This window comes from Haemaphysalis longicornis, unplaced genomic scaffold, assembly GCF_048455015.1.
Source record: "Haemaphysalis longicornis isolate Haplotype H1 unplaced genomic scaffold, Haemaphysalis longicornis Haplotype H1 scaffold_12, whole genome shotgun sequence".
Taxonomy (NCBI): domain Eukaryota; kingdom Metazoa; phylum Arthropoda; class Arachnida; order Ixodida; family Ixodidae; genus Haemaphysalis; species Haemaphysalis longicornis.
The window spans coordinates 78,824,691-78,852,639 of NW_027526225.1; the positions used below are offsets into that span (position 1 = coordinate 78,824,691).

The 27,949-nt window shown below is 51.3% G+C and overlaps 1 protein-coding gene across 10 annotated transcripts in view; it reads right to left on the minus strand.

The window, feature by feature from the left end:
• Heph (polypyrimidine tract-binding protein 1 heph) overlaps positions 1–27,949 on the minus strand; it is a 157,494-nt gene that overhangs the window by 35,356 nt on the left and 94,189 nt on the right. For 9 of the 10 annotated variants that reach the window (XM_077693529.1, XM_077693522.1, XM_077693521.1 and 6 more), the window contains one exon: positions 2,221–2,322. In XM_077693529.1, the coding sequence (XP_077549655.1) occupies positions 2,221–2,268 (48 nt within the window). In that variant the 5' untranslated portion in view covers positions 2,269–2,322. Of the gene's footprint in view, positions 1–2,220; positions 2,323–20,616; positions 21,703–27,949 lie in introns of those variants that run through there. The other variant, XM_077693527.1, reaches the window with a different exon arrangement.

Sequence of the window (27,949 nt, forward strand, 5' to 3'; positions counted from 1 at the left end):
TGTCAAGCAGTGCCTGGTTGCAAGGCTACTTTATGATTTTAGGCAGTTTTATTGCCTTTGCGCACGTTCTAAGTGGTGTGGTAGTTCTACTTAGCCCAGGACCATTCACGAACAGTTTACAACAGATTTGGTTTCGTTTCTGCATCGCGAAATTTATATTTAGTGCTACTACGCAGTTACCCAACTTCAAGGCTACCTGCCATGGCGCCTGGAGCGTCCAAGACTGATCCTCGAACAAAGCACGCCGCTCCTGATTTCCCCCACCCTAACCCGATTTCTGCGATAAGAACTTCAGATGCAAGTCAAAAGATCCCACCCAGTCGCCAGATATCTGTTCTGCCGAACAGAAACCGGCCTTACACTACCAGGTGTTCGGCTTCCAGTTTCGTGTCCATGCGAGGGTATATCCGGGTGTCTAATGTTCCTGCTTAGTTGAACTGTTCATTCGGACGGAGTCCCCGATAAGTTTTTGTACTGTTTCATTTGAAAACTGTTAGGTAGCGCTGCAATAGAGGAGGCTCATTGTGCTGATCTTTTTCATCGCGCAACTGCTACTCGGCCAAAGATTGCAGGGCACGATTCTAGCGCATCGTGCCTCATTTTTGCAAGCAAGGCTACAATTGCGAGTAAGAAGATGACAATAAAGCTCAGCTTTATGTTTTGAGAGATAACTGACCGTGAACGTCAACAAGCATCAACCACGGCGTTCCGTTTTCAACTTCATGCATGTTTTTTTCCGCATCGCGGCCTTGTCCCAAATATTGTGCTCGCCGTAGATGCAAAGTCAGTGATTGACAAGATGTTTTTACGTTAAGTGGGGGCAAACTGGTGCCTCTGATAATGTCAAACCGCCAGATTTATTCCAGGGAACCACCCGAAATTGCACAGTTTGAATTGGAGGTTGGGCTTCACCGCATGACACGAGCACCGTGTGTGCTAACATTTTTTTTTATATCTGACAAACTGTTCCGCGCAAGTCGTCATTTTTTCTAGGGCGTGTTTTTGATGTTTCCCAACAAAATGTATATTCTAATTTTTTACTACCGGTGGTTTTATATACACAACTCCTTTTTATCATTTTTTGACTTCACCAAAATTTTGGTTTGATATTTTTTTCACAACTATGATATATAAAAGCATTTTAAATACTGGTGTTATTGGAAAGGCTGTTAAATAATCTGCATTTTGTGTCCCTGTAATTAGTGCCTAACCTAATTAATTTTTTAGCAGAAAAAAAAAACTTTTATTGGACCCCTAAAATTGGTCAAATTTCCGGCGGTAGCAAAAGAGTTAAACATGCGCCGAAATCTCGTACACATGGGTGTTTTTGCTTTTTGCCTGCATCGGAAGTGGAGCGAGTGGAAAGTTACTCCACCGACAAATGAGAAGGGCCAGTGAGATCGTTCTGGCAGCGGCCGTTTATCAACGCACCCAAAACGGCCACTAAAGTTATGCAGCCACATATCCAAACGAAGGCAGTCGAATTTGTTCAGGGCACCCGCAGCAGTTACACCGACACACTCAATTGTAGAACTGCACCAGAGCAGTTCCCAGGCTATTCTTGAACTGCTGACAACTCGCAAATAAGGGAGACTGGGAGCCACTAATTCATAAAGCCACACTGGAATGCTTCAAAAGATATGCTAAGCAGTGCATAACCCCCCCTTAATATTGCATAACCTCAAAAGATCGCCCACCCCATATTTTTCACTTGATACCTCTGTACTTTGGGTGGGCGAATGTTCTTTAGGAACTTTCCGGTAGTTACGCAAGTGCACGTACGAAGTCACATGTGGTGTACTAAGATGCGAGGCCATTCCCCACCCCCCTTCCCCTTTTCAGATTCACCCAAAGGGTGTGGAAAACTCACCACACGTTAGGCAGTGAGTGTACCAAAGAGTATCATACTGATATGCGCTTAAAGTTTGAGATAGACTCATCCCGAGCAAACAGCTCCTAGTTAGAACGTTTATCTTCGATCCTTACAGGTCTTGTTGAGGCATTTAGGTATCTACTCTCTATGCACCTCCCCTGCACCGATTAAAACTCCACTTCCGACACTGCTCGAGTTGAAATAGAACGGGTTTCATCTGAAGACAGACAGAGATGCACAGGTAGAAAGGCAGATGAAGACATGCAAAAATAAAGGGACGGGGAGGATCTTGGGAGTGCCCCCACAACCTCAGAGTCCCGGGAGCAGAGCAGAGCAGCCTCACTCACCTTTTTGGCATCATTGTTGTTGTCGCTGTGGTTGTTCTGGGGGCTCATGATGGTGCCATTACTCACAGCGTTGGTCTGCGTCAGCAGTTCGTCTGAGCCACGCTGCAGAGAGAGAGGGAGAGACACGTGCATGTAGATACATGAACATACACCTGAACATCTACACACATCAGCACAGAAAATGACACATCTCAAGCTGCGAACACTGAACAAGGAAGCCAAAAGGAATTTGTGTAAAGACATGAAGGGTATATGCATCGGGCTTGAGTTCATCAATTCAGAGGCAAATTGCAGCTACGTCTGGGCTAGCTGATACCATATATCACAACAAGCGAGACACCAACAAGCAGTGTTCTGCTGCACCTGCAATTTTTTTTTTTTCAAGAAAGTGTTTCCCAATCATATTTTGATTTGGGTTGATTGATTCTCATTTCACATCAATTTTTTTTTTTTTTCATTTGCAAGCCCTTACAATCTTTTCTGGGTGTGCAGACGCCTGTGCCTTTTAAAGCTTGCCAGTGATAACCAGTAAAATAGGGCTGTGGAACCCAACGCATGCAAAGGTTGTTGCCACGCACTTGCAAATGTGTAACAAATATCTGCTGCATTCCCCCCACCAATAGAAGATAAACACTCGGGTGTATGTGCCACAGAGCACGTTTTCCTGGCGAAAGTCATGTTGCAGGCGACTCTAAAGCCAACAGAACTAAAATGTGGCATCCCTCAAAGCTCACAGAACAGTCTACATGTTTTAGCGCTTTAGTCAAAAGTACAGGCAGCTGCTTTCCAAAGGAAACAAACGACTCCCGTGCTTCGTTAACATTTCTCATCAGGAACCGTGACGCCTCCCCCTCCAGTGCACACAATGTGAATACGTAAAGGCAGCCGTAAATTTGAAGGTCTCGCCAGCCGTGAACAAGCCATTAAAAGCGAGCTGATAAAATGAGTCACGTTGATGCCTTTTTCCCACTGAACCATTATCTACCGTATCCAAGTGCGATGAACTCCGACAAGAAGTCCGACACTACCATCACATCCCCGACAACTCCACAACTATGCCAAAAATACAATGGTGCGAGAATGCAGCATTGAAGAATCAACGAAACATGTTATCTGAGAGCAAGGATGAGTCCAAATCACATCGACATGCAAACTTCCCAAAAGCTTATAATAAGCAAAAAATGCTGAATGGAGAAGAGTATACAAGTAAAGAGTGCTGCTATCGAGCCGAGCCGAACCAAACCGCCGCGGGTTTCTCTCCGTTAAGGGGCCACATCCTGTCCAAGCTTATCTCTCAAGTGGCACTCTGAGAACAACTCGAGACCTCGTCACCTGGCAGGCACGCCTGGTGGTAACAACGTATAGCAGTACACTTAAACTCAATAACCCAATGTTGGCAAAAGAATAGATTGCCCGTGCCAGACCTTGGTCATGCATTCAAGTATAAAAAGAAGGATCACAAGCCTAGTAGAACCCTTCAAGAGGCCAGTTCCCCCTTCACAATAACTACTAAGTCCGCACGGCCGCCTTCACGGCATACCGACCACCTGGGGATCTTTGCAGTGCACCGAAATCCCGGCACCCACGGCGGGGATCGAACCCACGTCCTTGGGCTCAGCAGCGCCTTGGCCACTGAGCCACCGCGGCGGGTGGAGCTTAGAAGACATTCCCCCGCGGTTCGCCCCATTCGGTTCCCTCGAACGCCGGCGACCGCGTCGAAGACGTCAAACCCGCTACACGGGGAAGAGCTGTCACTCAGGCACCACGAGTCCGCGGCCGCCTGGAAGCTCGGACGCTAAAAACAGGAGCGAAACATTAAGACGGATAAGAGAGAGAGAACGCGGCACGCTGTTGCCAGCGGATAGCGACCTTGCAGTTGCTTTCCGAAGCCGCAGGAAAGAGCGAGGAGGGAGGGGGGGACCGCCACGCGGCGGCCACGAAAAGGTTTAATCGCTCGCGCGCGCTCCCCGCGTCGGCGGAGCCCGAAATAGCCGCTTCGGCGGAGGCGACGATGAACGCTAAAAGGAAAAAAAGAAAGCGTTAATGACAGCGGAGTGTGGCGGCCACTACGCCATCGGAGGGACAAGGAGAGAGCAGCGGCGATCGGTGACGTAATCCGCGCGAGGTCCGCTCCTGCCGTGTAAGCCTTAATACTCGGATTAAAAGCGCACAGTCAGAGCCAGCTGGAAGTGATCGGTGTGGATCTGCTATCCCTCTTCAACGATTTCTGCTCTGCCTCTGGGAGAGAGCCCGCAACAAGTGGCCCTCGACGACGAACGAAGTGTCAAAACTCGCGCACCGCGATGACGCCAACGACAAAAATCGCCAACGGCTCTGTTAACCCTTCGAGGCACGGGTCTTCGTTTTGTGCGTAGAGAAACCCTTCACACCCGGGTCAATCGGCAGATGTGTTTTGATACGTTGACTCATCAAGGGAATTTCCATCTTTCACCACGATCAAAGAGCTTCCCGCGCCACCATTTATGACGTAGAAAATGTTCAGACGAAAGAGGATACCTTCCCCCCAGCACCGGCTACACGAGTGCAGCGGCCCCGTCACACCGAAACACGCTGTAGGCGCACCGAACCCTCAACGCGTGCGATCATTACGCAGTTGTCCCCACCCAATGCGCCCACACGGCGCTACGAACTCTCACAGAAAGGCCAAGCGGACCGAAGAGGCGACGTTTGACGTTGCCGAAACACCGACCAACGCCCCTTGCGACAACTCGGGCCAAGCGCCCTCCGTGCGCGCATCGAGGATTGCGTAATTGGATTGCGCCACCGTTGGCGGCACCCACGACCAACGTTGCCCACGACGATAGCGAAAGGCAGGCGCTCCGCTCCGTCAAGCAAAGCGTCGGAGGGGGCCTCAAGGGAAGGAAAGAATTCGGACGGCGTGATGAATGAGACGCGGCGAACAGGACACGGAGCACGCGAGCCGCCATTGCCCTTCGCCAGATAATGGCTCGCAAACTGTCCACCGAGACGCTGTTGCAACGCCGCGCAAATCGATTTGCGGAAGAAAAGCGCAGAAGAAAGAGGAAACCGGTGGGGACATTTGTGAAAAACAACCGCGCCAAAGTTACGCAGCCAGCTAAATTGGTAACGGGTAATAGTACAGTCGGCCCATAATAGCTTCGCGAGCTTCGTTCGATCGAATGCCGCATTTCGACCATCGAGCTCCATTTGAGAGAAAATTGTAGCATTTAGGTGCACGATACAAAATTAATGTTCCCTCAAGGCTTGGCTCATTGGACCAGCTTAGTTCGCATCATACTAAAAAAAACGAAAAGATATGTTGGGGAGAGCATAATTATTAGTATAACTTCGTCTTAATTTGAGAGAACTAGCCTTTTCTAGCTCACTTAGCTCAATTCCAGCCACGAAAGACTGTTTTTACAGAAAAAAGAATGCGCAAGACATGGTAGAGCTCAAATGTCGCGGTCAACGACGTCATCATTGATGCGATAAAAGGAACACTACAAACATTGATCAGAATCGGAGTGACACGATCGAACAAAACTGGAGGCCCCACTGAAACAGCACTCGGCAGCCGCCAATCGCAACAACAAAATCCCGCGACGTCATAAAGACCCGGCCAAAAAGTGGTCAGCGAGTCAACACTGATCTAGACTAATTCGCGATGAAACCGGCATCAGTTTGTTGGGGCATACCAGCGTTAAAGAAACGAAACAATTAAAGGCGAAAGAATGCCGACGACCAAGCGAATTCGCGTGGTTATCAATACAAAGGTTTCAGGAAGAAAGGCACGTCGACGTTGGGCTAAATAATATGTTTGTACTGCACCGCCCGCCAGGCTTTCCCCTCCGAGTACTCTTAGGGTTAACTTAAGACAACCGGTGAATTTTATTGGCGCCTGCAAGTTGGGGCATTAAGGCCACCGTATTTAAAGGAGCCATGAAGACAAAATACAAGTTCAAATCATCGAAAAGACTACTCTGTCCCGGTAACAGTGACACTAATTTCATCGCAAACTTGAAAACAAATAATAAAGATATCTGAAAAAAAAAAAAAAAGCAGAGGCGACAGTCCCGCCCCTTGCGGGCGACTTCTCTACGTTATAGAACCTTGTTGATGCGATTGGTGGCCGCGAAACATGGAAATCGCCTAGAAACATGATTGGGCGGTGGTACTGCAGTTCCCTTTGATTGCGTCACTTGAATGCTAACGGTATGATGTTAACTTGAATGATAACGATATTTTAGTGATGGACCGTACCACATCCCCCTGCCCGTATTACGTCAATGTATGGCAAGACTTGAAAGCTTTTGAATATAATGTCTGCATTGTTTTGGTGTATGTAGATGAGAGTAAAAAACGTATTTCGTGGTTGGAATGCGGAAGAGTGAATAACCGAAAGCTGGTTTCCTTTGTTCAAATCGAGCGATATCGTATCTATCCACGTCCACTCTCTAATCGAGGAGCAAAGAAGACCGCGCTTGCAGTTGAGAGAAGGGTCCACCATGCCGGCCGAGGGCAAAAAAATTAGTGGCTTAGCTCGGCTATGCCAGGACATGCGTAGCGTGAGCTAAGGTTCAGCAATCCAATCCAGTCACTGCTCCTCACGCATGCGCAGCACGACTCTCCAGGAGCCACACGAAACGACTATCAAGCGGCTCCGGCGCAGCGTCAGACTTGGATACTGCGCAACGGAGGCGCACAGCTGGGCACGCGCCGGCGCCAGTGCGTCTGCCGCGGCTATGACGTCACTCCTCTGGAATGCGCAGACCGGCGAATGTGCAGACCCAATTCTCTACACACCCGTACTCCAACTGGACTGGATTTCCAATCCAATCCAAATCCTATGCTATGCTCCTCGCGCTTCGCAGCACGGCCCTTCAAGGTCCTCGCGATACTGCTCAACCTCGGCCAGTGTAGCTTACGCTACAAAACCTGCCGCGGTACCTGCCCGCTCGAACACGACCACGGGCGAGCGAGACACCTGTACCGCGAAACACGTCGTCCGTCACTGCTCGTGAGCGCGTTCGTGCCAACTCGAAAGGCAGCAGCGCAGCGGGGGCAAAGGTTCCTACGGCGCTCTCGAAGCGAAGCAGCGGCGGCGGCTGCTGGGACGTCAAGGAATGCGCCGGTACAAGAGAGCCCTTTTCCCTTTTTTTGACAGCCCTCCATCACCTGCCAACGCGGCAACTCAGGCAGGCGCATCACTTTCTGGAGGAAACGGGCCCCCTTTTTTTTTTCACATTGCCACGGTGGAAAAACAACCGTCGCGGACATGTCACAGGGGAATCCGTCACACACTCCTTGTCGCCGTTCCCTCCCTGCCACACTTCCTGTTCTACGCTCCCTCTCCCTCTTTCGTCGTCTCTTCATCTGCCGTTGCTAGGCTGCTAGTTTCTCGTCGAAGGGTCGGCCGCTGGTTGCGAAAGCCAAGCGCCTACATCGGCGCTCACTAAGACAGCCGTGCGATTTGAATTGCCGCCCTCTGTGCACCAGTCGGGCAGATCTTCCGCTGCCACCTTTAACCCATTCCCCCAAAATACTGCAAGCAAAAAAAAAAAAAAAAAAAAAAAACGCAGCTTGCACCAGTGGTGCAGGGTAAGAAACCCGGCTGTTGCGACCTCACACGGATTTGCGAACTTGCCGCTGAATTCTCCACGACTGGCTGCAGGCCCGGATCGTTCTGTTTGCAGCCTTTCACAGCTCTCCCAAAGTGGACCGCGTTAGCACGAACCCGCTGCAACCGGCTTCCCGAACTCGGCGTCCGTAGCGCTAACTCGACGTCTGTGCTCCCTACTTCAGGCGCGCACGCACGTGAACTGGCGAGAAGAACAGCACGCGAGAGGTCACGCCACGAACGCTGGGCAGCGTGTTCTCGAAGGTCGAGCTGGCCGGGCGCTCCTCACGAGGCACATGCTCACGTGCGCTTGGTGTTGGTATTTGTTCCCGGTAAAGCTATACGGCGGAACCAAAAGCTTAAAACAACTCTGCTGTTAGAAAGATCGCGAGACACTCCATTCTGTGAAGATGGATGCAGGTACGAACTCGAGGCGACGGTAGACCGTAGCAAGCGGGCTGTACTGTTAGCGGCGACGACAGCGACACCGATGTTGATGCGGCGTCCACGTCACGCTCTGGGACGGCGGGGTTAATTTATGCCCCGGCAGACGCCACATTCGGCAGCAGCCGAACCATGAACAAGCAAGCACACAAAAACACGCTCACACACAGGCGCCTTGGGCTATATGCAACGCCGCGAAACCAGGGATTTATACACACCCCCCTAACGCCCCCCCATTAGGACATCGAACCCCCCCCCCCCCCCAAAAAAAAAAAAAAGATTCCACAACCACAAGCACTCTGCCTACGGATTTATACAACACCCCCCAAAATCGAAATTCCCATAAACCCCTGCGCGAACCTCAGAACTGTGCCCCTGTGTGGACAACTGCCGCCACCTTGGGGAGCCGGAGGAAACGAGCCACGCGATTGCAGCGCGGACAAAGTGAACGCAGTGTATTTTTTTTTTTTTTGGGGGGGGGGGGGGGGGGGGGGGCGAGGTGATTGTGCAATGGTGTTACGACTAAGGTCGCTGTGCAACGCCACCCCGGTACAAAGGGGAAGCCGCTAAGCATCATCATCATCATCGGCGTAATTCTCAGTTTTCGAGCGAGTCCTGACTGGTTGAAAGCATACGACCACATGCGACGCAGCACATCCATTGGTCAGTCTTCTCAAGCGCTAATGCGTCTCTAACTGAAACGAACGCGAAACGGACATTTTCGAAACGACACAACTTCGATCTAAAAGGCGCGGTTTTTCCAATGCAAACGCATTCGTTCACCCAGGAAACGTTATCCAGCATAGAATCCCGACACCCCCCCCCCCCCCCCCCCCCCAAATTCTCGGTTCCGACACTCAAACGCGTTTTAGCGCGCCATAGATAGGGAGGGGCACACGTGCAACTGCGCTTTAAATGTCGCGGATAGGAACAGCGCAGGCGAGGGGCGTTTCACGCGCGGGAATCGATCACCGCCGATCGAACTTCGACGGGCATGGTCGGCGCAAACACGGGACATACACGGCGGGCTCGCGACATCTCTCTCGGCAGAACGGACCACTTCTTTCAAATGCGCGCAGTTAGCGCCAAGAGGCTTGCTTTTATCAACTCTCAAGGCTTTTTGAAACCCGTACAAGCTACGTCGTACGCGTACAGCTACGGTCAAATGAAATGCGAACACGAAAATATGAATCAAACACCTGAAATCGAAAAAAAAAGTGTTCATGGCGGCAAAAACACAGCGCCCATATCTGTACATTTCCCAACTTTATTACTGTCATCAAGCGACGCGTCAACGTACCCTCCCTGGAAAGAAATCGGGCTATTTGTGTGTTCCGGCTCGTTTTTTTCATCGTGTTTCATTTGTTCATGATCGCACATATCTGCCATTGCACGAGAATGTATCAAGCTAGCGTTGCGAATACGCAGTCCTTCTGGTGAAGAAGAAAAATACGGGGAATCCTTGGAACCATTTAACCACCGGTTTTCTGTACCTCGCGACGCGCATGTTTGAAATACGGAGATCGGAGGCTTCCGCCTCAAAAGGGTTCTTTCGCACACATTACGGTAATCAGCTGTCCATACAGTTCACGGTACAAAACGTTTCTCGCGAATCGCGAGTTTACACTGCTGTTTACAGCGACAACTTTGAACATAAACCTGCTTGCGGCGGTAGTTAAAGCAGAGCGGACGGCTGTCGGCATGATTGAATTACGGCGCTGCACCCCGTCGAGTGAAGTTTTCTCCACGCATGAAGTATTCACGGCTGTCACCGCGCACAATGCGCCCGCGTTCTCTGTTGCCTAACCCTTAGCTTAATACTAAAGGACGCCGCACAAGCGTTCGTCACGGCCCACAGAAAACACGACGGCGGTTTGCACACCCAGCCGCCGGAATTATTAAAACGCGCTGCAACCCGGAAAAAAAAAAGAAGTATGCCATGTGTTACCGTCGCGAGTTTTGAAATGCGCCAGCTCATTTTGCGCCGTCAAACGGATCTTTGCTCAATCTGAAGTAACGTTTCGTAACACTCTTCCATTCCAGCCACGAAATAAGTTTGCTGACTGGAAGTGCACAGGAAACATTAAAAACCTCTCGAGTTTCCCGCTACGCGACGACAGCAACGGCGCAACAGAGGGGAACACCGAGAACACAGTTATCAATCAGCGTGTCAACCGCACGATAAGTTCATTCAAGTGATGCGCTCAGACGGAGCTAGAGAGCCAACGCTACAATCGTGAAGTCATGCTTCCTGGCAGAGAAATCACCGCCACTGTCAGCGAGCCTTCCGTCATGTACCGGGCAGGCACGTTCCACTTGTCCTTGGGATTGGCTCATCAACAGGCTAGAAAGTTGCATCCGGTTGCCAAAAAGCGACAGTATTACCGAAAAAGATCTCAAATTTGTTTTGTCATTATAAAGTTGCAGCTGCAGAAAGGTTTAGTTCTCAGGAATTATTGAGAAGCTTCGTGCAAGATGAAGAAAATTGTTGCCCTTTTTTGTTTATTTTGACTTCGAGACGGAAAAGAAGCCACGTGGCTAGCCAAGCCAAGTAAGCGAGGAACGTCGCCAGCTGCAATGGCGTCGCCCACGACGGCCCGCGACTGCAGCGCCACATTTACACCTAGGGTACATTGGTGCGAAACTATAGTACGCAAACGCGGCCTCCGCGATTTGCTGGCGGCGGCGCGCCGCCGGTAGCCGACCGCGGAGGCCACGACGCAAATCTCAACACTCCCTACGCCGCCGGAAAGTGACTCGGGAGCCCCCACTGCTTCACGTGCTTTCCGTAATCTCTCCATTATTTGCGCCCAGTTCGCTATAAAACACACCCCTGTTACCAGGACAAAGCAGTCTTTCTAATGAACCCTACTTCATGGCCCCTTTAAACGTTTGACCGCACCTGCGCGTGGAAATTCGAGCCTCACACGTTTCTACCTTCGCGCAAATCGCCGGTCGTGCACACGTCGTCACAATTACGTAATGTATTTTCTTCCTTTCTTTCCACATTCGATGACAGCGTCACTTCAAGCTGTTCTGCATCACATAACGCGATGCGTAACGAAGTATGGTATTGTATGAGAGAGAGAGAGAGAGAGAGAGAGAGAGAGAGAGAGAGAGAGAGAGAGAGAGAGAGAGAGAGAGAGAGAGAGAGAGAGAGAGAGAGAGAGAGAGAGAGAGAGAGAGAGACTTCCTCTGGTTAGACCAACTCGGACGAAAACAAGCCCAAAACGAGAAAAAAGCAAAAAGAAAAGGAAGGGACTCGCTCGGGGAGTCTCGCACGGAAGCACATTCTGGAGGCAGGAAAATCGATGTCGCGCACGGGGGGAGGGCCAAGAAAAATAATTATTACGGCCGAGACGGCGACGGACGAAGGTAGACGACGACGACGGGAAAGGGTTGCCATGGCAACGGGCCAAAGCGACAATAAACTCCCTCGCTGCTGGCCGCACCGTAATACGCGCGACCACCGCGGTGACGCGAACCCGTCCGTCTTCCGAGGCGACAAGGCGGGAAAAACAAACAAAAAAAAGGCCACATCACAACCAACACGGCAAGGGCAAAAGAACTCCCGTAGAGCCGCACGGAACTCGTCGAGATTAAAAGGGGAAGAAAAAACGTAATTAAAGCAGGGAAAGAAAGAAATGGCACGAACTCGAAAGTGGGGTTTTGTGGGAAAATGCTTAGGCCACTGTTTTATACCGAACCTATTTAAAGGCGGATCCACTGCTACGCACGCGCATTGAATGGCGGAAAGACGCTTTTCCAGTGGCAATAACAGTATCCGTATACCAAAGAATGAAGGCCCTGTCGTCTTGGAACAATTATGGAGGGCTATGCACAAATGGATTACTGGGAAGAGTTTTTTTTTTTTTTTTTTTTTTTTTTCAGCGGCGATATAAGAGGTCTTACATGAAAACACGAAGGCCCTAGCGTCCTCTATCGACAGACTTTCCCAGTGTGGCGAAAGTGCGACGCATAAGGCGTTACAGACGAGGACGGTTCCGCGTTGAGTGGCCCGTTAAAGTGCTAACGCATTAAAGAAACCACTCGAACAGTCGGTCTCCCACTAGGCTGATTCAACGAGTCCGCGAATGCTCCCATCCTACAGACAAGATACACAAATCGATCGGATCACCCCCCCCCCCCCCCCCGTCCCCCTATCAATATCGCATCCCAACGAAACAATTTTTGTTCGCTTAGCCACAATCCACGTTTACAAACGCCGAATTACGTGTCGGCGCGAAGACAATTCAGGAAAAATCACTGTAGCAGTGCCGCACCAATGTGTATTCCTTCTTTCCCAACACAATTAACGATTGAAACGTGCTCCCACATGAAATAGTACGCTCACCGAATGTTTTGACTGCTATTGAAAGTGTTTCCCGAGTGCTAACGTTTGATTTTGTTGCGGTTGGCCATATTTGTTGCTCTGTTCTGAACTGTATAAAGAAAAACCTGTATTCCCCTTCTCTAGCTTGCTCTTGTACGATTACTAATTAACACCCATACAAATATTCCCGCCGGGCGCTGTAAAACTTTGGAATAAATAAATAAACCAACAAATGTCCACGATGAATTATTACCTGGTTTTTCACGCATCCTTACCGAGTCAAAACATTTAGATATTTCACTGCCCGTCTGTACCGCATGATGCGTCACACTTTCGCCGCGCATGTAAAAACCATTAATAAAGAAAATGCCTTCATACCGTTAATGGGACAACTCATACTGCACATGATAAAACGCCCCATCTGTTGCGCAACACATTTGTGCATTCTAATCAGACACATCAAATGGGTCTCGCTGTCGAACAACGCTTCCGCGTTAATCGACGATTCCAGGGAATCTGGTGTTTTTTTTTTTCTTTTTGTCTCCCACACAGCGGAGACAATGTATCCTGCGCTTAGTTACCTGACAGCAAGCGCGGCCAACCCACGACGGCTGCTGTTCGGCGCGGGGTTATTAGAACTCCCAAGCCCAGTCGAAAGAGCCGCCCTAATACACACCAGGCGAGACTGCGACTAAATAGGGGGAAGACGGCTGATCGCCAACCGCCCCTACGCAAACAGGGCCGGGGAAGGCGGCGACGACGACGTCACCTGGAGCCGAGCATGGCGACTGATCGCGCTAAGCGCCCTGCGGGCACGCGCGGCGGCGTCGTCGACCCAGAAGACGACGACCGGGCCCCCATTAATCTCGCTCCGAGAGCTTCTCCAAAAAACGCGGCTGCCCCGGCGAAAGGAATGCCCGTCTAGCGAGGGGTGAGGAGGGAAACGGGGCCGATCCTCGCTCGCCGCTGGGTCGTCACACGGGAGCGTGTCCACGATCCAGGTCGGGTCAAGGGATAGCCTCCAGGGAGGACCGGGTGGAGGTCAGGAGGTTCAGCCAAGAGACGCCGCCGCGCTGGTGCGAGAGGGGATCGGGTGCGCGGAGCGGACGAGATTAAAGGCCAAGGTGACGGCGCGCAAGACGAGCGCCACGGCAGTTGTGCAGCCAGGAGATCAAACGGAATGGCCACCCGCGAAATGGGCGATTCCTACGAACGGGGGCGAAAGGTTTTGAGTTAACGTAAGGCATGGCGCCACACGGGGTTGTATATACAAGGCCTTAGAACGTGTGTATGTCAACATAAGACTGTTTATATTCCCCATGGAATATTGCCATCTCGGCAATTCACCTGTGTTCGGCATAATTTAAATTGGCTTTCTCTGTAGCAGCCAATCCCACTGTACAGCGACTTGCTCTTCGTAAAGTTGGCTTTCTTCCATAGCTTCCGGGTATTGCTGTGAAGTATACTCGAAGAACACGACGCTGCATTCGTAAACACGGCGTCAAAGACCCGTAAAAGTGGACTAACCTCACGACAGTATTGACTGTAGGGTTTAACGCGCCGACGCAACGCAGGCGACGAGGCGCGTCGTAGTGGAGGGCTCCGGATTTGACAACCTGGAGATCTGTAACGTGCGCCGAAATCCCGTGCGCACGGGCGTTTTTGCTTTCCGCCTCCATCAGAAACGCGGCTGCCGCGGCCGGGAATCGAACCCGCGTCCTCTTTCTTGCTCAGCAGCACAACGCCTTAGCCACTGAGCCACCGCGGCGGGCACCTCACGACAGTAAATGAGCCACCAAAGCAGGCACAGGTAGGCTCCGCGTAACTGCGACCGCTTTCACAGGAGGATTCCTCGCGGGAGTTTCCAAAGCCAGGCCAGTCGGGGACGAGAGCGTTAGTTGAGATACGGCACAAACGACTGGAATGAAACCACTGCCGTCGTGTCTGGCTTCCCTGCAACGCTAGACCGGGTTCGTCATCCGAGTCGGCAACCCCGTCAGAGTAGGTGGACAAGGGTGCGCCGTAGTACAGCTGGAACTGCGCCAAATAGCGGCCAGCGTGCTTTTTACCGCCCTTTTACTGCCTTCTCAATCGTGAAGTGCGAAGGAAGAATAGGCACCACAGGTGCCCGTTCAAAGTTCCAAGCCTTGTTTTTTTTCTCCCTTTGTTTTCAGCCCCGCGGTTCAGTCGCCACTCCCAGATGAGAAGGAGAAAGAGCGGGGGAGCATCCGGGTGCATCTTCCGACCAGAGAGAAACGCCCTTTCTTCTTCTCCCTGTCGTCGTCAGATCATCGCATGTGCGAGCCGCGCCCCTGCAGCCGGCCCGCGCCACCACTCCCAAGAAGCGAAGCCGATGAGGCAAGCGGCCCGCGTGCAGTTCGACGCGCTAAACAGCGCCTGCGCTCGCCCATACCCTTTCAGCACCCCCTCTGCCCTCCCCCCGGACTGGATTGTACGCTGGTGAACTTCGAGATGAGTTCAAAATATACCCGCTCCACTTCTTTTGCGCTTTTTATTCAAATCACTCACTCAATGTCCGCACCGCACAATCCACTACGCGCCGAATAATACATTAAACGCCCATTCTGAGGCAATTATGCCAACCTATGCCAAATTGTACGGGAAAGTTCTGCGTTGCCTATTTGTCGAACTTTTTCAAGGACTGTCTTCGAATACGACTGCATTAAGCACCGGGCACAGGAAGGCTTGATGGTCGATTACGGTGTTAACGCGCCATAGTGGAGGGCTTCGGAGGGCTCCACCACCTGGGGATCTTCTAACGTGCGCCGAAATCTCGAACACCCCGACCTTTTCGCCTCCATCTGAAAAGAAAGCGGCCGGGAATCGAACCCGCCTTGTCCTTGAGATAAAGGAGGGCACGAGCGTTCCAAATACGCGGTGCTGCAATCCAATATCTCGAGTTGGCTAGCTTGCGCGCCACTGCCAAACAGCAATGACACAGAGCCGCGAGCGATTGCATTCCGAGACAGGCATTCTGGTCCCCGACCTCGGCAGTACAGCGCTTAAAGCAAACTTATCTACCGAAGTAACCAGACCACGGGGCTGTGCCATGTCAACGGAGGTTCCCTAACGCAGCCGCAACAGGATACCGAAGCTGCGCGCCGCAAAACCTGCTTCTGTCGGCAATTGAACGTGCGGGATATACCGACGCCAACTCGTCGTCGTGGTGACCAGCGTGGTTGAGAAGCGCCAAGTGGGCGCTAATTGACGAATTTAGGGCTTGCACGCCAAGTTCGCCGAACCAACGACATGCGGACGGCTAAGCCGAGTAACTTAATCCGGATTCCGCATTCGATCGGAACGAACCAGAGGTTAGTTTTTTTTTTTTTTTTTTTTTTGTCTCTTGCCCTTCCTCCCAACAGCCGAGAACAGAAGCGCCGAGAGTGAAACTTTCAGCCGAGAAAAAAGGTGGCTCGACGCGAGGCTTGCAGGCAAAATGAACACTGAAAGAAATCCACATTATTTGACAATTTAGAGAATGAGATGAAGACCCCGCAAATATGATACTATGCATGAGTGATGACTTGTGGCGATAAGGGTATTTCTTAACAGCAGAGGTAAAAGCTGCTCAGTGTGCCAAATCAAACAGCGCACCACACACAGAGAGAGAGAGAGAGAGAGAGAGAGAGAGAGAGAGAGAGAGAGAGAGAGAGAGAGAGAGAACAGGCAAGCACGGAAGGACCGGGTCGTTTCGCGTTACGCGAGCAGCGTTGTCACTGCGTGCGCAACAGGCACTTTGGCGCAGGGGAAATGCCGCGACAGCGAGATCACAAAAACAAAAATGCACGCAAAAAGAGAGAGGCCAAATTCCTCAGAGCACAGGCGGCAACAGCCCCAGATACAGAGCTCGGGAAGTGAAAGGGCGAAGGAAGAAAGGGGAGGAAAAAACGCACGCTTCGGCTGCCACATACAACAGTTGTGGAGGAAAGCGATAGAGAGGAGAGGTGCGTAAGCGAGGCGCCGGAATCGGTGTCACCGGAGTCGTTCGGTGGTCATTCGCGCGCGCCCGACCGGACGGCAACCGCGGCAGGACGAGGGAGGGAGAGATACCGCCACAGACAGCTAGCTACCACTACTGCCAGTGGTTCCTTCAGTAAAATGACGCCGTCACGTGCACAGATACCGCGGGACGAGACGGGAGACGAAGCGCTGCTCGCACACGGGAAAACACGCACACGCACCATTAGCATGATCGTCGGCGACCCGACGATGATGCCGGTAAGCTCGCGGTGACGGCTACAGCCGGACAGCATCCGAACGCGACGCGGCCAAACGGTACTGAGGAACTGGCCCGAGAGCGCGGCCACGACCAAGGCAAAGTCATCTTTCCCCAGAGGGTACTTATTTGATTATACCCACAAAGCGAGATTCTCGAGAAACGTGATGTAAAACAAGTTGTCTTCCCTAGTGATAGATCCTACATTACTTTCGCACTATCAGAAGTGGCCGATTCCTTCTCCCGAGGCGACGCAAAGACCCGGCAGAACGCGAACGATGCTCGGCTGCAATGAAGGATCCCATGACGCACGTCCCCGGAATCCGGAAAGCCCTCTCTTGAGCACCCACCGCTGCTGCTGCTGCTACTACTAAATGCGCGAGGTCGTCTCCACAGGTCTGCACAAATCTAGCCACCCGCTGTGACGAAATCGGCGTAGCTTTGGCAGGCATGTCTTTGGCTGTGCGCACCATCACTAGCAATCGACAATTCCTCCCGAGTGCTTAAGCCCGCAATTTGCACTTCGTCATACAGGCAAAGTTAGGTGGCCGAGTTCGAGCTCACAGGCGGCGTTCACTGCGATCGTAATGCGAGACACCGGCTATCGACCAAGTTTCATCACAAACGACACTACGACTGGACATACATGCAACAGAACGGAATTCCTGAACATGACCGCGCACTGACATCAGCCGCTTACGAACGGTGCGAAACGATGCGTCCATCACGCTTCTCAGTGATTTGACGGGTCACCAGGTGTCTGTTTACCCAAGACACGTGTACGCGCTACAGAGGACTCATGTTGGCGCCGCCGTACCCACACATCGCCGACGCCCGAAGAACGGATTTCCAGACAACACGGGCGCTCGCTACCAGCATGGGGGGAAGTGTCGTGCCAGCTGCTCCCGCCCCGGCAGTCCTTCCACGCAGCGGGGAAAGGTCCGGGGAAGGAGGGTCGGGGCGAGAGAAAAACAAATTAGGAATTGCAGAGGCAAAATAGGAGAAGAGGAGCAGCCGACGGGGTCGGTGGCGCGCACGTGGTATGCTGGAATCGGCGGCAGGTTGCTCGCCGCTTCCATACCCGAAAAAAGAAATGGGTGAGGGAACGATGGAGAAAGAAACGCGGTCTGAGGACCGCTGGGGGCAACAACAACAGAGGACGCGGGGCGGCAGCAGACGAAGACGGGACAGCGCGCCTGCCTCTTCCCGCGCTCGTTCGCTGGGCGCGCGCGCCGTCGAAACAGCAGACAGGAAAGCACTTTAACCTCGGCCAAGGCCACTCAACGTCACCCCCTCCGAACCCTCCCTCTGCACTGCCCTCCTCGCCCGCCAGAGCGCACTTCACAAAAAACCGCCGCCGCCTAGCAGCCACACGGCCTCCCTTCTCCACCACGGCCTGGCGGGATTCTCCGAATCGGGCAGAGAGAGAGAAAGAACGCGTTCTGGCGTCGGCTCAAGATGGCGGCATCCAGGCAGCGTGGCGAGGCGACGGCCAGGGCACGCGTGAGCGACCATGCCTGATCGCCCCGGCCGACGGCGTTAGGAGGCAAACAACCGCCACTTCCCCTACTAACCGACGTCGTACGGTTACGAACAAAACACGCGCCCGCACAATAAAAGGAGACATTAACGGGCGTCCACCATGTTTTCCGAAACAACGGCGCTCGCGTTCAATGTCAGGGCGCATGGATTGCCGATCAAATAAGCCGAGAAAGTTGCGTACCCATTCGCATTCGGTGCGCCCACTGTTCACACATGAACGCGACCTACACAGACGTAACCAACCCTTGGTTGAGCCCATGTGGAGTTTCCAGTGCACCGCAAGGCTCCGTACTTGGGCCTCTTATTTTCAATTTTTTTATTCGTCATTTTATCTATCCTAAATAACCTGGCAGTCGCCAGACAACGACAACCTTTCCGCAACGGAATCCCGCCAAAACACTACTTACGTTTTGCCGCTAAGGTTAGCATCGGTTTCGCTGCCTATGCTGGGCACAGGTTTAGATTCTACGATGCACGGTTCCATGCGGTAAGAAAACTGACCATTCTTGGCAACTACATAATACTGACCACATTCATGCTTTAGACATGTGTTCGAAGGCAGGAAGTTTTAAAGCGAAGCTTTCTATTCCTCAGTGATGTCGCTGACGTCCGAGTAAAACACACTGCAGGGAAGCCAACTTCACATAATGGGTACAGCACTACATCATACTCCACATAATACGATGTCCTTGCACACCTAACGCACCGCTTGTAATACACAATATAGTTTAGCATACACGCAGTTCGCGGTGATGATGAAATGCGCTCTCTGAACAGGGCTGCACTTGGGCTTGGACGCTGCTGGTGCGGGGTTGGACATTGGCTGAGTTGAAGTGGACTTCCGTTTTGGACTTTGGGAGAGCGGGTTTCGGACTCTGGCTTTGACTCAAGTTGCATGGCACAAAGGTTCCCGTTGTACCGATCTTGCAATTCAGAAAGGGGCTCTGATTAAAAACGTGCGACGCCCACCAACTTACGTGGAAGCCTCTGCGCACAAGGATTAAAGCTCACACAAGTATCGAGAGGCGCTCTGATGGCAAACAAACTGCCATTCGCTGACCCTAGTATATGTTAGCTACAGCAAAGTCGCTGTCTTCGTTCACACCCACCCTACGCGCCGACGAGAGGCTACTACAAGGAAGGGGCTACACCACCTTTCAAACCTCGCGGGCGTCTCGTGCAGTTAAGTATTGCGCATTCTCGAGACCACACTTCCGGGTGCGTTGCAGGCCTACACGGACCACAGCCGGTAACGAGTTGCCCCGTCCGCGCCGATTCGGCCTCAAACGGACTGGCGCGCAAAAATAATCCCAAGGCCAGCAGGTCAAATACCGACCGGTCAGTCTCTCTCTCTCCCACGGAGTTGTCGGCAGCGCGCAATAATCCCACGCGCCACAAACGGCGCCTAATGAACGCAAACTCCCCCAGAGACCCTGGCAACAGCAGCACTCGTTTCGGCCGAAAATAAGAGAACTCGACAGGTGGCTTTCCGCTCCGACTGACAAGATTGATTAACGCCAGCTAACAAGGACTCGGGAAACTAGCGCGCTGTCAACTGCCACGCTACGGTTGTTACGGACAACCGCGACGTTGTCGGAGTAAGCGCGTTTCCGTAAACTCCCACTGTACCGCAAGGTCTCATGACGCGAAAACAAACTAAAGTATGCATACGTGAAATTAGGTGCTCTCTGCAGCTAAGGGTCGAATTTGCTCACCAGAGGTCTTAAAACAAGTTACAGTCGGGGAAAAAAGAAAAAAGCCTCCGTGAGGCCAAAGTGGTGTTCAAAACAATCGGTTTAGAGCCCCAATTTCCCCCTCCTGCACGTGTCTAGAACCGTTAAAAAAAAGGCTACAGCGTCACGGCGAGTAGTTAAGCAACCCCAACTTCCCAATTACAGCTGAGCCAAACGCGTACCTTTCGCTATGAGCAATACTGGAAGAACGTGAAACGACGTTCCCCCCTCCAAAAGTGTCCATGACTAATCATTGGGAAGTCCGAGACCGACTCAAAAGACCGGCACCGGCCTCTAAGGGCACAATGACCGCCTTTCAAGACGAGAGAGAGAGAGAGAGAGAGAGAGAGAGAGAGAGAGAGAGAGAGAGAGAGAGAGAGAGAGAGAGAGCGCAGCCCCACACAAATGCGGCCATATAAAAGCAAAAGAAAACGGACGAGACTACAGAGAGAGGGAGAGAGAGATAGGCGAGCACAACCCCACACAGGGATGCAAGCACAAAACTCACCATTTTGTTGCGGCCGCTGTGTGACCCTCCTTCGTAGAACAGTTCGCTACAGAAACCTAATCCCCAGTACGTTCCTTCGTTTCAGCAGAAACGCGACGCCGACCGTACACTCACGCACACACCAAACTCGCACGCCGCGATGGCTATCTGCCGTAGTCGTCTCGGAACGCCGGCGTTCGGAGAAGAAAGAACGGGCCAAAATAAAAACCACCCACGCCGCGTTCGGAACGCTCACGTGTCCTGCAAGTCGTCTTCGCCGCCGCTTTACTAACAGTCAGTAGGGGTTTGGTGGGACGAGGTACGTTTGAATAAAAAAAAGCGTCTCCCCACACCTGCAGGTTCCAAGGTCACTCAAACCTCTCTCGGCGTTACTGTCGACTCGAAGGAATAGAACTGCGTTCGAGTAGTCTGAACGATCTTACGGGGAGTTTGTCCGCAAGAACTGTGTAAGTAGAAACGCACTTTGTAACAATTCTCACTCAAGATGTCAATAAATAAACTCCGACGACGATTAAGACACGCAGCACACGCACAAAACACCGGGATCACTTATTACACGTCGATTACGCACGGTCGACTCGGAATGGGACGGCGTCTGAGTCGAAACGTGGTGTTTTCCTGGGAGGTACGTCGGTGGGTGACAGGCGAGTCGTCGAGTCGATAATCCAGGTCTTGAAACGGCGTTGACAGCGAAGTGAGGTGGCGAGCCTTAGTAGCAGACGAGAAATAGCGACGTTGCTGTTGACGGAGGCCACAGACACCACTTTGTGCTTGAGCAGACACCTCTAGGGCTTCTTCCCCCAACAAGTTCGAAAAAGACAGCGAGGATTTGAGGAAGAAGGCGCTATGCTGCCAGCACCTCGAAACGCGGGAAAGAAAAGGGCCGGCTGACAGAGAAGGAAAAGAGTTCTGCACTCCGGGGTGACGGAGAGTTTGTGACCGACAGACGTAGTTGCTTGGGGGGGAAGAAGAACCTAAAGAAACGAGTGTGACAGCGACAGAAAGGGGGTGTGGAAAAAAAGAGCGGCCAGAGCAGCTAAGTGCTTGGCTGGCGCGCGCGGCTAGGAGGAACGGAGCCGAGCAGACGAAAGTGCGTGTGCGCGCCGCGCGCGTCCGGTCTCGAGGGTAGTGGCAAAGCCGGCGCCGCACAGCGGCGGCGGAGCAGCCGCAAAAGAAAAAAAAAGAAGAGGTCGCGCAAAAAAAATTCGAGCAGTCCGCCACTACCCTCGACGACAGGTGCCGCCCTCCCCCCTTGCACACCCACATCTCCTTCCCTCGCGTTTCCAAGAGTCACGCTTTCTCCATCACAAGAGAGCAGCGCCATAGAGTTAATACTACTGACTCTAGAGCAAAAGCTGCCCGGCCAGCCCGTGCATTGAAACCGTGCTACACCCGGGCGCTGACATGATGCCACCCTCACAGCGTTGCCCGCTGCCTTTTTGCCTACTAGAGTTGGCGGCAGTAGTCGGTATTCACCTAGTAACCAACGCATTCCATCATGGCAGCCACCATTGCTGTGAGTGCGCCGTGGAAACTTTGCTGTGCAGAAACGTTGTGTGAAGTTTTTCCTGTGGTAGGTAGCGAACTTTTGTGCCATGCTGCCGCGTTAGATGCAGTTTTGCATTATCCGCAACTGAGAAGGGTAGCGCGTAGATTAGCGGGTACTTCGTACGCTCGGAGAGCTAGCTTTTGCGGGTACGTCAGGGGAGTTCGGTCGTCGCTTCGGAGTTGAGCGGACGTGTTTTTTCGTGCTCCTGTGCTTCGGAGGGGCTTCATTTCGGCGGCCTGTTGCTAGCGCGGGCCGTTGGACGTCGCCCGGCTTTCGCTCTGATGGTGTGGGCGGTCGAGTGCCAGCTCCCCCCCCCCCCCCCCCCCCCCCCCCCCCCCCCCCTAGTACCCGTCTCCAAAGCGGTCGGGACCGCCGCAGACTTCGCTCTTCGTCGCACCTTGCTCGCCTCCGCGCTTCACTGTTCCCTTCGAGGTTTCTCGTCTCCCGGACGGAGCATTACGCCAGCCAACAGTGTTCGTGGTGTGTTGTGTGCGACGGAATCGACCACAGTGGAACTACTCTCGTCTTTCCTCACCTTTCTAATCTTTACTTTTCTTTCTCCTATCCTATTTCCCAAAGTATTCCCGCTTCCGGACTGTGTTAAATGCAGGTGAGCTCCCATGAGAGCTTAGTAATAATATCCCCAGTCCATTTATTTTCCTGCTTCCTTTAAAAAGAAATCACTTCCCCCTGATTGCTTTTTTCTTCTGATTTTTTTCCTGGTGGCTTCCCCTGCATTCGCGCATGCGCTGTTTCCGTATATATCATTTTGTGTGTGCTAAAAGAGTTCAGTTGATATGCAGCGCTAGTCCTGTGTATTCTTTTCTATGTTGTCCCGTCTGTACAGCGCTATTTTAACATGTTTCACACGCCTCCCCCCCCCCCCCCCCCTCTGTATGCGTCAGCTGATTGTTTTCGCAATCTGTTGAGGTGCTCTTTACAACTACTTGCTGTTCTAGCGAATGGAAGTTCAAACTGGACAACGCTTCCAAGAAATGCATGTAAATGGAAATCGTATTTGTGACTGCACTTTATGCTAAACAAACATGCTTTCTGTGCCTGTTCCTGTGCCTGTCTACGAGGCCCCTGCAGCACGTGTCTCAACTTTTTTCTCCAGTTGAAATGCTTTTAGGTGAAATACCGCGAAATACCCAAGCCTAATATTACTAAGTTATGTGCATCAAGAAACTCTCTCAAGAGATTTTCCGTTTTTCTAGGTACGCTTAGAAGATTTGTCATTGATTGTATGCTTGGGGACGTCACACAAGGTACATGATTAATGTTGTCAGGTTACATTAGGTCGCAATAATTCTATTTAATAGCAGCTTAAACAAAATCTCGACAAAAGCAAACCAGAGACTAGAAGATATCATGTAGAACGCGCATTTCCATTCTGGGTTTGTGGAACTATAGCTTTCAGTACTTCCAACTACAAAGAAAGTAGTGCAAGTGTTCATTAGTCGCTGCAGGGCTCTTTACCTTTTAAAATTTCATTCCCCCTCTCCCAGAATAAAGAAAGAGGAAAATTGTGTGAGGAACTATTTCCAGCAAAGCTATGGCAGGTTTAAAGCCAATAAACAGACAGGGTTAAAAGCCAAAAAACCTTTTTGAAGAAAAAACAATTTCGTGATAAAAAACCTAAGCACTGGAGAAGAGAAGAAGAACGAAATAAACAAATACAATCAGAGGCAGCATAAAAGAGCAACAAATGAACAAAGCAAATGCAATTCTACGAGGCCGTTAGTCACGAAAGCTTCCACGAAGGAGCAGACACTTCCGGAGAAATTTTAAAAAATTAGAAATTATGTACCCTATTTACATTATGTACACAGAAAATCAGACATATTTCAGTGGTTTTAGACAAGATGGAGCTGAAGTAGCAAAATCAGTTCTTGCCTTGAAGAAGCAGATTGCAGTGATTAAGAGAGAAAAACAGTCACAGGTGCTGTAGGGGTGTTACCAGCATGCAGCATCCTTCGTTTGCCCATTTTGTCATTTTGCCTGCTTCTTTTATGCCTATCTTTTTTTCGCCCATGGTGCTGTCTTTGTACTGGCCATTTCCATGCCATGTTTTTTTTTTCTCCCGAATTTTTTATCCTTTATTTTATGCCAGTCCTTTCCATTTCTTTCAAGTTTCTTGTGCCCATTTCCACATGTAGCACAGCCAGCTGGACAGTTCTTCTTCGTCTTTCCTTGGTTAACCTCCCTAGCTTTCTTCTACAGTTTCTTCCTTTCTTTGAAGTCGCACATTAGGTCATCTTAGCCTTGCTCTTACCATCACAAACTTCCATAGAGGTCTTGTGGTATTACTGGTGGTGAAATAAAATTTGTTGGATAAGAATTGCTTGTAATATGACCCTCTTGGTTTTTCTGTGTTTATTTTTGCTTCTGATACACGGACTGATGGCATTGCGATGGCCCATTATTTTTGATGAAAATAAGAATGCTGATGACCATAATCTGAATGAACATTACCCAGAACTTTCATAATCAGCTACAGCATTACTGGAACCCAGCTTCGCTAGTGCAACTTCGTCATCATCTTTGTTGCTGTGAGCACGCTGGAATGGAAGCGTGGAACTTCTACAAGGTCTGGTGTGGCACCTTTGTGGCCACCGGTTTGATATTGGCATAAATGAGAAGGCTGTGCTGCACATATCGAATTCCTTCGTTCTATCGCGTATCGCATTCGCATATCGCATTCCTTCCTTTATCTAGTGTATAACGCTGCAGAACGTCTCCAGATGGCTCTGGCTGAACCGATACGTGCAGATGTAACTGTCGCAAATAATAAAATTGAGAGTTCAATTTATTGTCGGCTTTCTTAATGGCTGCCATATGCAATGCACATTAAGTGTCTGAATACTCTATATTAGCGATTGATAGTCTCATGCTAGGCAGTCTGATTCACCTGCTATAGTTATGTTTGGCAGCTGTTTCAAAATTAACCACTATGATTGAACTAATGAGCGGCAATAACAATTTATAGGTGCACTCAAATTAATTTACTTTTCAAGGGAGACGTATATCCATCGTCGACTTCGCCTTGCACAAAATACATGACGGTCCCATCGCGACCCAAGAAAGCGCATATGTGTGTTCCCTCAACATGCTTCCTAGGCGGTTTCTGTTGACAGACAGATTTCCGGCCGAACCCGCAGGCATTTCAGGCAAAACCGCCTGCAGGCGGGGTGGTCCTGATAATTGGGCGTGAACAGAAGTGGCCGTTTCTGTTCATTAGCGAAGGCACCCAGGGAAGGACAGAATAATATTTTTAACGCCCCACCACACGGGTGCCCATCTCACATGAACGAAGTTTACTCCTCCCCCACCTCCTCTGTACAGGTATATACATGGGCCGTATGAGAGCAGAGGTGCAAGTATACGTAATTAAACAACGTCGCTGATCCGCCGAATTTACGAAATGTGTCATGCAAAGCATCAAATATATTCTCGAAAATTTCAGATTGCGTGTTTCAGCGATCGAAGGAGCATGCACCAATCGCACACACCCATATAGGAGATTTCTGCACCTACATTCGGGATTACCTTTCGGCTTCGCCTTGTCCTCCTCTAGAAAACCACCTTATCGTGCAAATAAAGTTACCATTATTATTATTAGTTGGCGGTTGTTTTATCTCTGACTCAAGTAAAACACCGTTCAGTGAAAGTATAACAGCACCCGTAAACAAGAGCCTACTTATACGCTAGGCATGGTAAAATGGTTCGTACATTTGTTTGTTTTTAATTTACGAATCATATACGATTAAAAGGTGCCGATCTGCCCAGTCATGTTTGGCGTAACATGATATGACCGGCTGACGGCGAGTTCAAATCGGCAGCAACCACTATGGACACGTAGAGAAGGTGTCCTTGAAGATAGGCGGCGGCGGCTTTATTCCGTGTCGTCGGCAGTCTTCACAAGCTTGTCTTCGCAAGCAATAAAGTGACACAGCAGACACTAACGCGTGTTAGAGTGAACCTTTTGTAAATTAGACCCACACGACTGACGCTCCTCAGAATATACCGAAACTGAATTTGGCGCCTCAGCCCGACGTCTTCTTTTTGTTTATAATTTCATTTATTTTTGTTCGTCAAGCATAAATACTTCAAGAAAACTAATAAAAAGCATACAAAATCGTAAAGAAACTCAGTTATTGCCATAAAAGTAGCCTAATTTTAGCTTAGGGCCCTAAATTTGTGCCTCATTTTCAAGAAAAATTGTTAGCCATATCTTCAACTACTGATCTGGCAACTACAGCGTGGCATCATGGCGGCATCCGTGTTTAGACACATTTTTGAGCCAGCTTTACCCGCCTGAGCAGCGCACCCGGGAACACGCTCCAGCGAGCCGCGCCATTGGACGAACGACCGGCACATCGCAGCGCCACGTGACCCGGCGCGCCGGAAAGAAAGCAAAACAAAATGGCGGAGCGCCGCCGCCGCCGCCGCTGCAACAAGCGCGCGGCACGATGTAGCGGCGTCCGGCGCAGGCCCGCGCGCCGGTCTCGATTATTTCGTGACGGCAAGAGGAGGACCTATTCTTTCTCCTACCGTCGTTATCGTTGCGCGAAAGGCGGACGACGGCCGCAGCAGAGCGCTCCAAGGCGGCCGCCGCCGCCATTCAAAGGTTGCCAGCGGAGGCGCGCAACCTTGAAGCCCGCGCGAAATGACGGCTCTGCCCCCCTTCTCGTCGGCTGCACAGGCGGCCTTTCCTTCTCGGCAATCACCCTTTTTCTTTTTTCTGCCGTTCCGCTCCACCATGTTGCGCGGCGGCGGCTCGCTTTCGCGAGAAGACCAAGCAGAAAGCAAATAAACGCCCTGGAATGCCAAGAGAGCGGCCGCCGCATGAAAGGGGGACCGCGGCGAAGCCTGTTTCGTGAGGCTCGAGGAGAAAACGCGCTTCTTCAATGGCACTTGTTGCAGCCGCTGAACTCCCCCTCCCCACGTCCCGTGACGGCAAGCCTCATCTGCAGGCGCGGAGCGGCCGACCGAAGCGAGCAGCGGCGGCTATTCTTCCATCAGGGACGACGAAGAACAGTAGAAGCCGCCATTTCGCCGACGCGATGATGCGCACAGCACGCAGAAACCCTGGCATTGTGTGACGGCACACAACCTAGAGACCACAGTGCTCGGAGTCATCTTCGTCCCTACGGCCAAACCTCCAAGCGATGAAGATCTACGATGGCCGAGCCCAGGAGGTTTAACTTTGTTTCACCTGTCGATGTTAAGATGAAATTCTTTTGTGTTGTTTAAGATCCCCGTTTACCGGAGTAATTTTCAGAAGCCCCTTCTTCCCCAACGTCTTTTTCTTCTTATCGCACGATTGTAAAATATCTCTCGGGACAGTGCCCGACCGACCGCTGGAGCCTTCCGACCGGCAGGCAAGATAAGGAAGGAGGCGTGTTATCCGACACTTCAAAATTCCGCCAGGCGCTATTTTAAGTGTGGCAGAAACGAGAAACGTTACTCGCGCACAAACCGACAATGAATAGATAAAAAAGAAAATGTCACGGCCTTCAATTCTTGGAAGGCGTGTACATCTTACGGACGTGAGACACTTAAGTGCGGCCCACGCGCTGTTTGAGACAAGTGTCTCACGCGTCGTGTCTTCAAATCCACTCTACTGAAGTCGCCGTACTGCTTAAGCTCCGAAAAACTCCGTAGGCTAAGCCTGTGCGGTCGCTACGCCACGAGCTTCAGATATCCTTTACCGACCGACAGCTACAGCTGGTATCCGTGGCATTCCAAACATCGAACGTCACGAATGACGACGTCACCGAC